Below are 17923 nucleotides of genomic sequence, written 5' to 3'. Positions count from 1 at the left end.
TTTAAATATATTTTAATATAATATGTTTCATGTCATTTGTCATGCGGTATCGCGCATTTTGCCACTGTATAGTTTATGTACATAATAATATAATACGGTCTCACAATATAACAATGCAATATACCTACGTGCACGTACATACATATCATATATGATATTATCGTTATTATTATACGGTGACGCGCGGGCGTGTGGGTGTGCGTGTTGTCGGGGAGGGAGTCGGGACGTCGATCGAAACGCTTGCGTAGAGCACCTACATCGTACCTACACACGTATAATATAATATAATATTCTACGCCGATACGATAATAATAATAATAATAATAACATAGTACCCGCTGGCGTACGAGTATAATATTATACAGAACGTTTGCGGTGTGCCGTGCGCGTAGTGACACGAGAATAATAATATTAGTAAATAATATTATAATATAATATTAATATTATGTATAAAGTTACGGGCGCGCGCATTGGCCACCACGCCGCTGAGTAATAGCGCGCACGCCCGCCCGCCAACGGAGGAAGAAGTAATAATAATACGAATGCACGATATTCTCAGCGGTTTCCGCGATAGTAACGACGGGCGACGAATGACGATTACAATCCACGAACGGGCGACATCGGAGTATCGGACATAATACCTAAATTATAATATAGATAACAGAAAACAGACTGACCGCTGCCCCGTCATCGATCACCTGAAGACGAAATTATTACGCCGAAATAGTATTATAATGTGTAATATTCATGAACATGTTATCTAAATAGGTCTTTAGTTATATTAATATTTTTGCGTACAAAATATAATATTACAATATTATTATTGGTCTGTCGGCTATATCAAGGAAGACTTTCGAAAGTCGCATTCGGAGGGGCCTGGTCCTGACTCCTAAGAAGTCATGGGTGCCGGGTGGGGGGGAAGTCTATTCTCCTCTCCGCGGGAAAATATATGTACACGCGGCTGTGTTGATGTCACACCACACACGTGCGTGTATTAATGGTCACATGATATATATAATTGGTATTATAGATTACAAGTTACAACAGTATTATTATTAGAGTCGCGGACTCGCGAGTCCCCGATGCAACGATATTCCCAAGACTAAACCGCTAATGGTGAGGGGGGGGTGCTCAGGCCGCGGCAGTTGTAGCTATCATCGCCGCCGCCGCTGTAGTGTCGTTCACTCGCTCGACCAAGGTCCGGTGCGTGCGCGTACGAGAGTCATCCGCGCCGAGACGTCACGTCGACGACGGCCGCCTCTGCGCAACGCGAGCGTAAGGTTGTACGCAGTACACACGTCGAGTACACTGGGTACAGTGCACGCACGGCGTGTCGGCATTACAGTTACGACGGGCTCGCGGGGTACGTACGCAGCACACACACAGAATAGTACGCGTCGCGATTATTATTATTATTGTTGTTGTTGCTGGGTTTTGCGCTGGCGCGCTCGTTACAATTGACAGCCGCGGACGGCAGCGATGACGACAATCGCGTTGGCAACACCGGTCACGGCTGACCTTGGACCGTGAGTTCCCCGGACGCCGGTCACACTGGTGGCAATACGTCGATAAAGAACCAAAATTCTTGATAAAATTGTTTGCAAAAATTCTGTTTTTTGTGCGTTTCGCGATAAATTTTCGACAAAAAATAGCGTAAAACCGTCCGCCGGACGAATTTCAGTGATTCAGGACGTTTGACACGTTTTCCGGCCGTTTTCAAGTAAACGGTGACAGCTCGGCGCAACTATCGATAGTTGAGCGCTCCGAACAATCGTTGACCCGACTGCCGATGGCTGCCCCCGTTCCCCGTATGTCTATCACGTCCCGTGAGTGCTTTATTTACATCTAGTTTTGTTGTCGAAAAATATATTTCCAGTGTCCGAATTCGCTGTTAATCCGTCGCGTTTACCGCATCGAACCGCCGCAGATCGTCGGCGTACCGCGCAACGTGTCCAGGAACGCTTTCAGACGGTCCACCGAGGTGCCCAGGGACGGCCCTTATCGGCCGCAATCATCGGCTCGGATCACGTCAATTTCGGACACGGTGAGTACACGGTCAGCGGCTGCGACAGCCTACTTTTTAACTATCTCGTCGACGGCCCGTGTTTACATTGCGTACCGAAATTTTTTTTCCTTCGAGCCGTTCGCAACGGCGTTTTCACCACCGCCGCCTACGGATTTCCCTGCTCGTTTTCAACATTTTCCGTCTTTATTTTACAGGGCCCGACCGTTTTCCGCGGTCCCCACTGGCATTTATCACTTGCCGCGGCGCCCCCGAAATCAATTATCAACGTACAAACCGTACCCCTGCGGTCCCCAGACCCCAGCAATCTGCCCCCTTTGCTTGATTCCGCTGTATTTACGCTGTCATGATCGTCCGAACAACCTTTTACGATCGTTTTGCACCGATTTTCGCCGTTTTTCTCAATTTTCCTACTATCACTCCACTTTGATAGTGTTCATCGTCCCCTGGTTTCTTCAATTTTTCGGTGATTGTAGATAATTTTAACACCTACTCGTACAAAAATATCCTTTAAGAACAATTCGCACTTCAATTTTACTTTTGAAAACTTGGAATTTTCTATCTCGTTCCACAAAAGTTGTTGACGTTAGAAGCAACTAAATTGCTTATGATGATACTAAAATGCTACAATTCATTTTCACATCCAAAACATTTAATTTTTTTACCTTTTTCTTTATATAAGAAATTGTTTACTGTAAGTATTCCCGATCGTTAAACAACTAAAAAATTGAATGATGTATTGAATGATAATAGATCTATGGTTAATTTATTTTAAACAAATCATTTATAATAAGATGATTTAATATTGAAATAAGTATATAGAAAATTTTGATTAGGTAATAATACAAACATTTAGACCTATATTAATATAAACAATAATAACAACAATGACTGTTTATGCACATTCGTTTTTGTGTATACTTTCATTTTTTATAACTGTTTGCAATAAATTAATCCATATAAAAATCATCACAGTTTGGCATGAAATGTAGGTATAATAATTTTGTATTGATTGTTAAGTATGCCGAATTTAAGTTGTCTTAAAATTATTAATTAGTAGGTTATGTTATTTAAATTTGTATGATGTTTGTAGTATTTTTGTACCTACATTCAAAAATATTTAACAGTATTTTAATTACTAATGGCTTTTAATGCAATTGGACCTATTGTTTTATAGTCATATTAACTGGATATTAACTGGTTGTTAGTTTTACCTAAATTCTTATAAAGATGGTGTTTATATCTATTTATATAAAAGTTGCAAATTTAAATTGAAATGAACATACCTACCTATGAAATGAACTAATTTAATGTAGGTACCTATATAAAAATAATTCAACTTCATTGAAAAAATAGAATAGTGAGGAAATTTTCAACTGCCTAAATGTAGGTTGACACTCACAGGTTAGGTATATATATATATATATAAACTGTTTTGATTGATTACAAAGCCTTATTAAGTTTAATTTTTATTCATAGCTTATTTTTCTTTAACTGTATGTTATCACGTGCATTTTTGTGTTGGTATTCTTATATGTTACTTGTCTTATAAATGATAAATACCTACTATTGATTAAAAAATATTATACAGCCCAAAACAACCCTAAATCCTAATACAATCATTTAGGTACTTAATGTAATTTAAAAGTTAAAACATTGAGTATTATATTGTTAAATACTATACATTTTGCCTACATTTGTGCACAATTTCATAAGGGTAGGGCAATAAATTTATTTAGAGGGATTATATACTACTTTCTGGTACACAACCTATATTCTAGAAATGAAACTAAAAGAAAATTACGGGACGGGCGGCTAAAAATAATTCTAGGGGGGCTATAGCCCCCTTAGTCAACCCTCCCCCCTCCCCTCCGTTCTACACTTATGCACAAATTACAGGTGAGTTTAAACTTTTTACATTTCAATTGTTTTCTTCAAATCAATATTAATTAATTAAATCAATTTAAATTAATCAATATTATAATTGATTTCCAAATTGTTTATTTGTCACACAATTTTTATTTGAGTTTTGATTACCTAGGTTTTTAAAAATGGTTAGGTATGTTTTCTTAAGAACTTTTTTAAAAAAGTTTTTTTTACTTGTATTAAAAACATAGCACTTATTATAAACATACATTTTCTAACTAAAATGTAATAAATAAATTATTATTGAGATTCAACGTTTTTACTATTAATACATTTTAAAATAATAAACTACCTACCTAGCTTTTATTTTGTTTTACTAATTTAATAATATTATTATTAAGACAAATTACTATTTTTAGGTCGGTTCTGCTTATGGCTGCCCATGTTACACACGCAACTCATCTTATGACTTGAATTTACCACCCAGCTTCAAATATTAATTATTGTAAGTAATTGAAGTTTTTTTACGTATACTATTAGATGGTTATTTTTAATGGTATATATTTCTTAATAAAAATATAAGCAATATTATTAAATATTAAGATGTCTCTTTATGTTTGTTAAATAGCTACATTTCTTCAAATTTATATACTATTTCCATGATCATTATTCATATTATTTATGATCAACATTATTTAAAACTACATATTACATAATAAACAGTTTATTATACAAACTATATTAACCAAGTGCAAGTACTAATTATTAAGAATTACCTATGCAATAATAAGATGATAATATTTAAAAATGTTGTCTAATAGTAATATTAAATATACCAGGGTTTTTATTAATTTAAACATTTTAAATATCATAAATTATTTTAAACCCAGAAACCAATTTGTAATTTAAAGAAAAAATTAAGTATGTAATGTTTCCCTCGATGTTTTTCATAATATGTTTTTCATAATATGTATTAGTATATTTTTATATTGGTTAAACATTTATATTTAATATTTTTTATTTTTAACTGCATTATTTTTATGATTTAAATGTTTAAAATAAGATGATTGGTATCTACCTTATATTTTATTTTAATCAAAAACTGATTTTGTTACATTATTATTATTCAGCACAAAGTTAGACCAGATATTAAATCAAAAGTGTAATAGAGTTACACTAAGTTAATAATTATTCTCATATAGTATACAATTCTATAAATTCCTTTAAATACAAATTTAATAGACACAATTATTATACATGTTAAACCCAATTACGTACAAAACAACATTTTTTTCTGACAGGAGTTTTTTTTTCCAAAAATTTATCTAATACAGAGTAAATAATACAAATTGTAAATACGCATACATAAGTAAATACTAACTGTTCAATCTTCAGTATTTATATGATAACACTTATAAAGAATAAACCTAAATTATTGAATTAAAGAAGATAGGTAGGTATTATGACATAATGTTAATGATTTATGAAAAATACCTCTTGCTCATATTCTCTATATATTTTTCTATTTTAATCACAAATCTAATACCTACGTATTCATATAGTCTATAAGATGTATTAATTATTAATTAAACATATTTATTTTAGGTTGAACCACTTATCAGTCATAAAGAATTTTAACATGCAAGAATCGAGCTGAAAATAGAGACTTACAAATGAAATCTTCAATAATCAGCCTCCGACTTAACATAACATGGCCCATATTACTGTATGGTGATATCACATACTGCTTAATTATGTGACTTAACTATGTTTAACTATTTTGTTTCTCAATTTGATTTATTAAGTATTTGACATATTGTAAAATAGGTTTAGGTCATTGTGCAATTTTTAATATGTGATTATTGATACTAGTAACTTTTTACTAGGTCTTTTCTGTTTTTAAATTCTTGAACTAAATATGTCAGACCTATTGGTGGATAGCCCTCCGAACAAGAGGCCAAAGTTGGAAGATCCATTCCAAGGGTCTTCTGACTCATCTGGTGTCTATTCTAGCAATGAGATGTTTGATCTCGAGAATGATCTCCCTGATGAGCTTATTAGCACTACGTCTTGGAACCAGCAACCTGATATAAAGCCAAATCTTGGTCCTCAATTACCATTGCAAAATGGTATGATCGTTCAGCAAAATAATCCTCAACAACTTCAACAACCTAATATTCAACAACGATTAGTAGTCAGTCAACAACAGTTAGCTCACCATTTTATGGGTACTAAACATCTCGTGTCAGCGGCTGGAATGTCAATGAATAAACCAATTAATCCAAACATGCCATCACCAAATGTTTTAGTTAGTAAAACTGGAGAACCGATGGTTGTAAATATGGGAAATGCAGGCATTAATTCCAATCAATTACAAAATAGTATTAGTGGAATAAATGTGGCAAATGTGAATATTATGATGGGAAACAATTTGGTTAGTAATTCAATGCACAATCCTCATCATGGCATACCCCAGCAACAACAAAACGGACCTATGATGGGACGGAACATAGCCATGCATCATCCACAACAAATTCGCAACCAGACTCCTCATCAACTTCATAGTTTGCCAATTAATTCTCATAGGTTACAAGCTCCAATGGGTGCAATGAGTCCAGTGAATAACTTCAATGCATACAACCAAAATAATCAACAAATTAATGTTGTCCAACAACAACCAATTGGTATTGTACGACAACCAGTACCGAGATTTAATGCCAACACTAATGGAATGTTAGTGGATAATCCGGTTCCTCCTCAGTCTCAAGCAAATGTACGTCTTGGACCACAGCAAGTTAATATGGTCAATCAAAATGTAGTTGTACCACCTCAAGGAGTTCCCGCTGACCGTAGTCAAGCAAATCCAGAAAAACGGAAAATGATAACCCAACAGCTTGTGCTACTATTACATGCACATCAATGTCAGAGACGAGATAATCAAGCTAATGGCGAAGTGAGACAATGTCGTTTGCAACATTGTAATACAATGAAAGGAGTCTTAGCTCATATGACCAATTGCTTAGCTGGTCGAAATTGTAATGTAGCTCACTGTTCGTCATCTAGACAAATAATATCACATTGGAAACAATGTACTCGACCAGATTGTCCTATTTGCCAACCATTAAAAGCATCAAATAATCGCAATGCTTTAGCAAATAACACTACTCAAAATACTACTGGAATGAACGATATGAATTGTTATAACACTGTAAATAATCAAGTGGTGAACCAAGTACAGGGAGTCCCTAACAATGTTGGTATACGAACGGCTTTGCAATCTCAAATGCCACATCCTCCTAATAACAATGTGCTGACACCTAATCAAAATACACGCGTATTAGTTCCACATTCACAACCCCAGGTAACAACTACAATGAGTGCAGATCCCAGTACAAGTTCTGTAAATGAAATGCTGCAGTCTGGTTCAAACACAACTGTACCAGTTCCGTCTAGCATTCAACAATCTGCGACAAATATTCCTAATTCTTTCATAATGACAACTAGTACTGATACAATGACTACTCAGATGAACAATCAAGCACAACCAAGTCAATCAATACCAGGAAATCACATTGAAAGTAAGGAATGGCATGAGTCTATTACACCTGAACTAAGAAATCATTTAGTGCATAAATTAGTTCAAGCAATATTCCCAACATATGATCCTAAAGCAATGCTTGATAAACGTATGAATAATTTAGTGGCTTATGCTAGAAAAGTAGAAGGTGATATGTACAATGTTGCTAACTCTAGGTCAGAATATTATCATAGGTTAGCCCAAACATTTTATAAAATACAGAAAGAGTTGGAAGAAAAAATGCAAAAGCGAAAAGAACAACAACAAATGCAACAGCAGCAATTGGGAACTCAGCAACCGACTAATAATATCAATGCACAGTGCTTTCCAACTGCGTCTACACAAGGATTGCCTCCTACTCAGCAGCAACCGCCACAACCACAGCAGCAACAACCTTTACATCATACTTCAATTCAACCCAACCAGCAAAATTTGCCACAACAACAAGTAGTAACAACATCTGGTCTAATGAAAACACAAATGTCAGACAGGGTACATTTTCCAATCACTTCACCTGTACCTGGACCTAGTCCAAATCCAAATTTACCCCAAACTACTTTTGGTTTGACCCAGCCACCTGCCCAAAGTCCAATCAACACTAGTCAGTTCCCATCTAACTCACCTATGATGTCAAACATATCTCAAGCTTCGTTCGCTCAACCTCAATTTCCAAATCAATCGATGAATCAAATACCACAACAAATACATTTACAACAACAAGTTCAACAGCAACAACAACAACAACAACAACAACAACAAGTGCAACAGCAACAACAACAAGTACAGCAACAACAAGCACAACAACAACAGCTAGTTCAACAACAACAACAACAACACTTGAACAATCAAATGTTACAACCAAATAGACTTAATCAAATCAATATGGAAAAAATGGTTAATGGACCTAGTTTGATAGCCAATAATACTGTGCCATCAACTACAAGTGTACCATCAATGATGCCCAATAGTATGGGTAAAGGATATCCTAGATCAGAACCATCATCAATTAGTCATTCGAGTCAGATGAATGCTATTGCTTCTGCTTTAGCACAAGATGACTCTCCCAAGGATGTTAAAGGGGAAGTAAAAGATGAGTATGATGATAGTAATGACGGAAAAGGTGCTTATGGAAAAGGTAAAATGAATTCTGAAACACCGTCGGCATCTGTGAAGTCTGAGATTAAACAAGAACGCGACGATAATGGTTCAAGTTCAAAGAAAATGGAAGTTAAAATTAAAGATGAACCTATGAGTCCTAAGCCAAACATCACTACAGATATTAAACCATTTGAACCAACTACATCGGACAGTAAAACAGCCATAAAGAAATGTGTATTTAGGCCTGATGAACTTAGACAAGCCTTAATGCCTACTCTTGAAAAATTATACAAACAAGAACCTGAATCGGATCCTTTTAAACAGCCTGTTGATCCTCAAGCACTTAATATACCCGACTATTTTATAATCATAAAAAAGCCAATGGATTTATCAACAATTCGAGAAAAACTGAATACTGGTCAATTTTCTGACCCTTGGAGTTATGTTGATGATGTTTGGTTAATGTTTGAAAATGCTTGGCATTACAATAAGAAGTCTACAAAAGTATATAAATCTTGTACAAAACTTTCAGAAGTTTTTGAACAAGAAATTTACCCTGTTATGAGAAGTCTTGGTTATTGTTGTGGTCGTAAGTATACATTCAATCCGCAAGTACTTTGTTGTTTTGGAAAACAATTGTGTACTATTCCAAGAGATGCTAAATACTTCAGTTTTGAAAATAGATATATTTATTGTGTTAAATGTTTTAATGATATACCTGGTGATGCTGTAACATTGGGCGAAGACCCTACACAAGCCCAACAAGTAATTAAAAAAGAACAATTTATGGAAATGAAAAATGATCATCTAGAATTAGAACCATTCATATTATGTACTCATTGTGGAAGAAAACTCCATCAAATATGTGTGCTGCACAACGAGAATATTAATCCACTAGGATATGTTTGTGAAAACTGTCTGAAGAAGCGTGGTGAAAAACGAAAAGATCATAAATTCAATGCTAAAAAATTGGCCATAACAAAATTAGGTACCTACATTGAAACAAGAGTGAACAATTTCCTTAAGAAAAAAGAAGCAGGCGCTGGTGAAGTTGCTATACGTGTAGTGTCCAGTTCAGATAAAATAGTAGAAGTGAAACCTGGAATGCGTAATCGCTTTGTTGATAATGGAGAGATGATAGGCGAATTTCCTTACAGGGCAAAAGCACTTTATGCCTTTGAAGAAATTGATGGAACTGATGTTTGTTTCTTTGGTATGCATGTCCAAGAATATGGGTCTGAAGCTCCGTCACCTAATACAAGAAGAGTTTATATTGCATATTTAGATTCTGTTAACTTTTTCAGACCCAAACAGTACAGAACGTATGTTTATCATGAAATATTATTGGGTTACCTTGATTATGTAAAACAATTAGGATATACTATGGCTCACATTTGGGCATGTCCTCCATCTGAAGGTGACGATTACATATTTCATTGTCATCCACCTGAACAAAAAATACCAAAACCAAAACGATTACAAGAATGGTATAAGAAAATGCTAGATAAGGGTATAATAGAACGCATAATTCTGGACTATAAAGATATTTTAAAGCAAGCTATTGAAGATAAATTAAGTTCAGCAGCAGAATTACCTTACTTTGAAGGCGATTTTTGGCCAAATGCTCTAGAAGATAGCATTAAAGAACTTGACCAAGAAGAAGAACAGAAGCGTAAACTAGCCGAGGCTGAAGAATCTGTTGAAATGTGTGTAAGTGATGAAGTTGAAATTGGACCTGACGGAAAGAAAAAAGGTATGCAAAAGTCCAAAAAATCAAACAAATCTAAGTCCAGCCAGAGAAAGAGCAGTTCAAAGAAAACTATGTTACCTCAAACTAGCAGTGATCTTTCTGCTAAAATTTTTGACAACATGGATAAACATAAAGAAGTGTTTTTTGTAATTAGATTGCATAGTGTACAATCGGCTGCAGCATTAGGAGCAATACAAGACCCAGATCCTTTAATCAGCTGTGATTTAATGGACGGTAGAGATGCATTTTTGACCATGGCTCGAGAAAAACACTATGAATTTTCATCACTTAGGAGAGCAAAGTTTTCTTCAATGGCAATGTTGTATGAACTTCATAATCAAGGACAAGATAAATTTGTTTACACGTGTAATAGTTGTAAATCACATGTGGAAACCAGATACCACTGCACTGTTTGCGATGACTTTGATTTATGTATTACCTGTTACGATAAAGAAAAACATCCACATACCATGGAGAAATTGGGTCTTGATTTGGATGACGGATCATCTCCTGGTGACCAAAAACAAGCAGATCCTCAGGAAGCTAGAAAATTATCTATCCGCCGGTGTATATTATCACTTGTACATGCTTGCCAATGTAGGGATGCAAATTGTCGCTTGGCAAGTTGTCAACGTATGAAAAGGGTGGTACAACATGTTAAGCTATGTAAAGTCAAATCTAATGGCAATTGTCCGATTTGTAAACAATATATTGCACTTTGCTTCCATCATGCTAAGTATTGTACTGAAGCTAAGTGTCCAGTGTTGTTCTGTCCAAATATGAAACACAAGATCAAACAGCAACAACTTCAACAAAGACTGCAACAAGCACAACTATTAAGAAGACGTATGGCTATTATGAATACTGGTACTTTAGGGACGGAAAATACCGCTCCTGTTGTAGCAACACAACATATGTCTAATCAAACTAAAATGATACCTCATAAAGGACCAGTTATGGTCCCCGGGAAACAAACACCGCCTGCCAATGTTTTACAAGTAGTTAAGCAAGTACAAGAAGAAGCGGCACGACAACATGATAATGTAGGATATGGAAAAGGTGGTCCTCAACAACAGATGCAACGACCGCATATGCAGATCGCTCCCCCTGTTCCACAACAAGTCAATCAATGGGTTACTGAACCTAATTACAATCAAATGATGATGCAGCAGCAGCAACAGCAACAACAACAACAACAGCAGCAACAGCAACAACAACAACAACAACAACAACAACAGCAACAGCAGCAGCAGCAACAACAACAAGTTCAACAGCAGCAGCAAAGACAAATGAACATTCAACCTCAACAACAAATGATACTCAATAACCAACAAAATCCAATGCTTCAACAGCAACAAGTTATGACCTCCAGACCCCAAGGTTACCAACAAAATCCTAATCAACAAGTACCTAACCAATCGTTACAACAGTTACTAAATGCACTGCGCACCAACACTGACAGTCCACCTGAACAGCAACAACGCCTAAGAGAGATTCTGAGGAGCAACCCACAGCTGTTGGCCCAATTCATTAGGAACCAACGACAAAGGCAAATGTTCCAACAACAGCAACAGCAACAGGGCGGTGCCATCGCTCCTCCAATGTATCCTCAACAGATGCAAGGGCAACCACAGCCAGGACCGCAGGGTCCTAACCAGCCTCAATCAAATATGCAAAACCGAATGCACCTATAAAGTGAACATTTTTGAGCTTATTTAATATATTGGTATTGTTTCTGTTGTGTACATTTATGAATGTAAATATGGCAGCTTAAAGTACAAAATAATAATTTTGTATAGGAATTTGATCGGCCGTGTTGACTTATATGACTTGTGTATATTTGTTTTGCTATTCGTTGTTGTTATTTAGTTAGAGAAATGTAATTAAGGATGCCCTCCTTAACATTTAACCATAAGATCATTTATAATTTCCTACTTTAGTAAAATAATATTTGTTGATTTTTCCTTCTGTACAGGAATAATAATAATATTAATGTGTAATATTTTATTTACAATTTTTTACTCCTAGACATTCTGTTATTATATTATTATAATTATTATTATTATTATTATTATTATTATTATTATATAGAAATATTATTTTTAAGGGATATATTATATAATTTATAAAATGGGGAGTTGACAACTAGATGGTCTTATCCAACTTATTTATTCAATTTTTTTTATACACATAATAATTTAATCCTTAACAGCTTTTATAAGATAGCCGTGTAAGGCTTCTTGTTTGTCCTTAGTCTTTAAATAATGTAACTTAAGTTTTTTTTTTATTATATTATATAATGTAAGTTATACATTTAAAGACATTGAGGGACATTTGTGTCCAAATAAAAATTATAAATATATAGGTATATATTTATTTATGTACGAAATGTGTCTGCTTAGTCGGACTGCATATAATGTTTATTAATTTAGAATCGATACTGTAATAAATAAATGTAAGAAATTGATATAAATATGTTATACATAGTTGCATAAAAATGAAAAGAAAAACATATACATATATTATTGACTTTGTAAATAAATTGAAACCATAAAGTAAGACAATTATTATACAAATTGATTTTAATCCTTATTGTTTTTTCATTTCACCTGCCATACTTTTAACTCAATGTGACACTTAAAATGTTCACATGTAATGAATGAGCGTCAATGGTGTTGTTATTAAAACGATTCGAGTGTCGGTAGGCTGTTTTTGCAAATTCAACCTAATTGACCAGATAAGTTTTTGAAACACCATTGGAAAATTATTTTTTTAAATATGAACATGAAATGTTGGTTTATTGTTTATATATACATTATACAGGTTTTTTAAATACTATAAATATTCAGTATAGTAAAGAATACTTAAGAAAAGTAAATTTCAACTACTTTTCAAATAATTTTTATCGGTTGCATATTAATAAAAAGTTGCATGAATTTAGATTTTAAAAAAATGTGTTATAAGCACAAATAAGTTGTACCTAGCTTAAAGCCATAAAATGAAAATAAATGTTTTAAAATTGTCATTGTGTATATAAAATATAATAATACACGTAAAAGGTTCAAATCCCACAAATATTATTTTTGAATTAAAACAAAATACATATTCACCTCACTCAAAGGCTCACTTGGACCACGACAAGAAAAAACCATAACAAATTTCATCAAGATGGCCGACCTCACAACGAACATATAAGACAATGGATCAACGAAGCCACATTATAATTTATAACTATTAACATCTAAATCATATTTATAAATTATTAATGTAAAAACCAAATTTCCTTAAACTAAATGTTACCACCAGTCATGTAAACCTTTGAATTTGAAGCCTTAAATTAAATAGAAAAAAATATATATATTTATAATGCCCATCATGGCCGTACCTGGAAAAAATATCGGGGGGGGGACAAAATTGCCCCCCCCCAATTACGGCCTTGGTGCCCATTGCTCACCATTTACTATCTGACTTCAGATACAACCTGAGTAGTTTAAGGGAATGTTGCTCGGCTAATAGTCTCTATAAATGTTCTAAAAGCCACCAAATTTCATTTAACTATGTTTCAGTCTCCAATTATTATCTATAAATATACGACGAGAAAATATCGCAAACTAACAAAATCCGTTATTTAAAAATAATTTTTTTCCATTTAACGATAATATAATTTGACCAAATCGGCTTGGTCTCCATAACTAAACGGTCGTAAATACTCTTATGTAAAGTTTGTAAATACTATATAACTTAATAAATGGTTACATAAACTTGCCTGCATCATTAAAATTAATTGAGTTCCATTATGTCCATTAATTTAACTCAAGAACTAACCCAGGCTTCCATGTCCTTTTACTTCTAAAAATTTCGTTCCAGCAGTTCAATATGTCGCTTAACCAAGTCATGTAGGTAATCAATTAGATAATTTTGATTTTAATTATGATCTAATTTCTAAACTGAAATTGTACGTGTTAAAATAATTGTAAACATCTGCAGTGGCGGCTCGCGGCTATCCTATGGTCCAGCTATGTCCTATAGTTTATAGTCCAGGGGCTTCTTTCGAAACACTTATACACTTGTACAATCTGTTGGGTGATTAATAACTATTTGCTATACAATGTAACGTAAAATAATTTTTAAAAAATGTAATGACTAATGATTAATGAATAGGTAATGAATAATTTTATAATAAACAATTAATAATCACCCTACAGAACATAATTCGAAAAAAACACTAAAAAAATTCGAAATATTTTATGTCAGACGTCAATAGGTAGTAATTTCTATTATGAATATTAGATGGAAATATTTTTAAATCTATAATTGGATATTCCTTTTTAAGTTACAACTAAAAAAAAACAGGGTAAGTGGATGTCGCTCTGCTGTACAGTAGGTTACAAGTGGGTCACTGTAATGGATGGTGTTAAATTTGAATTCAATGATATAATATCATTGTATAAGAAAAACGATTCTGAGCGATAACGGTCAGTCAGCCTACGATATTACTAAGTATATTTGATTATATTATTGCGAGTAAAGTAATTTATATAGGACCTATTTACGTGGAACCTTGTTTTAAATTTTCAATCCTTAGCTATAAAATTTGAACATTTTATAAATTTTTAACTACAAAATAATTATTAAATTTTAAATTTGATACATACAATGAAGTTATAAAATGCAACGTTTCAAGCAAAATTTAATCACTTGAATAACTAGAATATAAATTCTTCAAACTCATTAAATTCCTAACTGAAACGCACCACATTAACAAATTGTAAATTGTATATAATAATTAACATCATCTAATTCCTGTTTAATTAAATAATATTATTTTTTATATTTAATTATTCTTTTCTTTTCTCTCTTATGATCTTATTATATTATTTTTTTTTTTTATTGATCTTGAGCCCGGCAGCTGAGGCCATTAGCTATTTTTTAGTCTTTACTGTAGGTTATTAAGACGGTGGGAGGACTGGAGGAGGAACACGTATGTGTTTAGTTTGGCAGAATTTTTTATTGGGCACCCGTAGTGGGGGATGGCGACACTTGTTCTCCGGACACCGTGACTTGTCCGAAGAAAAATACCGTCCATGGCCTAGGAATCGAACTCGGGTCGACTGCGTCACAGCCGACGCCTTAGTCCGCTCGGCCACTCCGTCCCCCTATTATATTAATACCTATAATATGTTCCTTCAATTTTTAGTATTATACGTAATGCATGAGTATTATAAAATGTAAAGTTACGTCCAATGGCCACAGATGCCGCGGATAGTATGTTCAATAAATAAAAAAATAAATAAATACAATTTCATCTAGTTAGCTATTTAAGTACCTATACTATATTATTATATGTATAGGATGATATAAGTATCATGTAAAAATGATATTGGCATTGAAAATAAAGCAATTATTGCAATTATTAATATTTTTTCTTAATTTATTACTATAATACCTACAGTATTAAAAAAAAATATTGTGCTAACCATTAACCAAAACCAAATAATATACATAAATTTACAAAATAAAAATGTATTATTTCCAATAAATTATTACTGAATGGTGATGGTTGATGTAGCTAAAAACTTAAATAACTAAATCAGTGACTGAATATTGTTTTAACATGATAATAACTTGGTTTTCATTTTGAGGAGGCTTTTTCTGAAAATGAACCGAACTGTAATGTTTTAAAATATTAAATGATGCTAAAATGTAAACATAATGCAGTATTTTGTCAAATTCAAACTTTCAACCCTTATAAAAAAAATTGTGACTATGTATTTTGTATATTTTTAACTGCTATTGTAACAATATATCAGGAGCCTTGCATTAAATTTTCACGCTTTTTTACCGTACAAATAAAATGTTATTGATATCCATAGAAAAAAAAAATTAAAAAAATTAAAACTGATAATGTCCGTAAACAGCTCAAAAAGAGTCAAAGTATTTTCAAAATTTTATAGTGTATAGCAAATGAAAATATAAACAACCAGTGAAAATTGCGTATATACGTTCATTTGTTTTAGATTTACACCAAAAACCAAAATCGATTTTGTAGTAAACCATTTTTTTGCGTAAAAATTCCCGTTTTTCCTTAATTTTTGTGTTGTTTTTCCCATTGCTTTTAAAAACTATAGGGAATTTTAAATTTTGGGAAAATGCACCAACAATATTCACTTTCCCATCGTACATCGAACAAGATATGGATGTTGAAAATCGAAGAATGTTTTTGACTACTTATTGTGTACAGACATAAGAAAAAAAAACAACACATCATTGTAAAATCAATACATTCATCGTTCCACTCAGAATCTAAAATAGAATTTGTCAAAAATTGGTTTCGCAAACTGTTTTATTGTTTTCTCTCTTTCTTTTAAAATGTAATGGAACATTCTTTTATTTGAACCCTAGATTTTCAACTTTAGATTCAATTTGCTACAAGTAGGTAACCACCCTCGAAATAGAAGTTCAAACATTTTTTCTACTTCCTAATGTCAAATAATTTTTTTAAAATTATAATTTGACATCAGCCAAAAACTATCCAAAAAATTGAAAATATATGTGACTCTCTGATGAAAATTGGCGATGTATTGATGTATTTTGTGGTTCCTAGGTTAGTTGAGTTCAGAGCCGTGCCAAGGGGGGGGGGGGGTCAAATGGAGTAAGTGCCCTAAGGAGGAAAATTTGTAATTGTGTATGTTTAATATGGGTGCCAATGACAAGGCAATGGTTGGGTTTTTCCTTGTGATGATATATGTTAGTGTGTCTTAGGGTCTTTGGAGTTGAAGGGGTATTTCTCCGACGTAATTTAAAATGCTGGCAATATTTTTTGTCAATTTGGCCCAATATCTTGAGATGTTGAGTTTAGCTGTATTGTATATGTGTGAACCATATTTGATTTTGAATAGAATTTGATTTGTATTTGTAATTATAGTTAATAGTTAATAAATTCAGTGGCGTACCCATCGGCCGTATTCTTTTGTCACTATTTCGTATGCGTATTACAATATAATATTTTTTTACCAACAATATCACGATTATTGATTATGTGATTAAAATTAATATAATAAATAAAAATAAATGAATGTATTGATTTTACAATGATGTGTTTTTTTTTTATTTTTGTGTATTGTGTGTACACGATAAGTAGTCGAAATAATCCTTCGATTTTCAACTTCAGTATCTTGTTCGATGGCAAAGTGAATCTAGTTGGTTCATTAGGTTAAATCCCATACTCCCATTAGTGTAGAAAACCGCCGAGAAAAAAAAAAAAAAAATAAGGAAAACCGGGAATTTTTACGCTAAATAGGTTTTTGACAAAATCGATTTTGGTTTTTGGTGTACCTACCTCTAAAACAAATGACCGTAGATTATTGAAATTTTCACTGGTTGTTTATATTATCATTTTCTATACACGATAAAATTTATTATAAATATTATTTGGATAATAAATATACAAATAAAAAATGTACAGATTAATACAAAATTAATTTTAAAAAGAAAAGGATTTACTCTTGTTGGTAATGCACAATATCCTATAAATTGACCAGTTACAGAAGTCAGAAGTAGTTAGTAGTGTAAAACGGTAAAGAGAATGGATACAGATCATGGACTGAAA

At 33.1% G+C, this 17923-nt stretch overlaps 1 protein-coding gene across 1 annotated transcript; it reads left to right on the top strand.

The window, feature by feature from the left end:
* Positions 1-1262: 1262 nt before the first annotated feature.
* Positions 1263-12061, top strand: LOC132937963 (histone acetyltransferase p300). The gene is made up of 3 exons (XM_061004604.1): positions 1263-2044; positions 4309-4394; positions 5495-12061. Exon 3 carries the CDS (start codon positions 5808-5810, stop codon positions 12006-12008), a length of 6201 nt encoding a protein of 2066 aa, XP_060860587.1. The 5' UTR covers positions 1263-2044; positions 4309-4394; positions 5495-5807; the 3' UTR covers positions 12009-12061.
* The last annotated feature ends 5862 nt before the right edge of the window (positions 12062-17923 follow it).

Source organism: Metopolophium dirhodum, chromosome 2 (genome assembly GCF_019925205.1).
Source record: "Metopolophium dirhodum isolate CAU chromosome 2, ASM1992520v1, whole genome shotgun sequence".
In the NCBI taxonomy this organism is placed as follows: Eukaryota; Metazoa; Arthropoda; class Insecta; order Hemiptera; family Aphididae; genus Metopolophium; species Metopolophium dirhodum.
The sequence above is the reverse complement of the archived record's forward strand: the minus strand, read 5'-3'. Positions and strand labels throughout refer to the sequence as shown.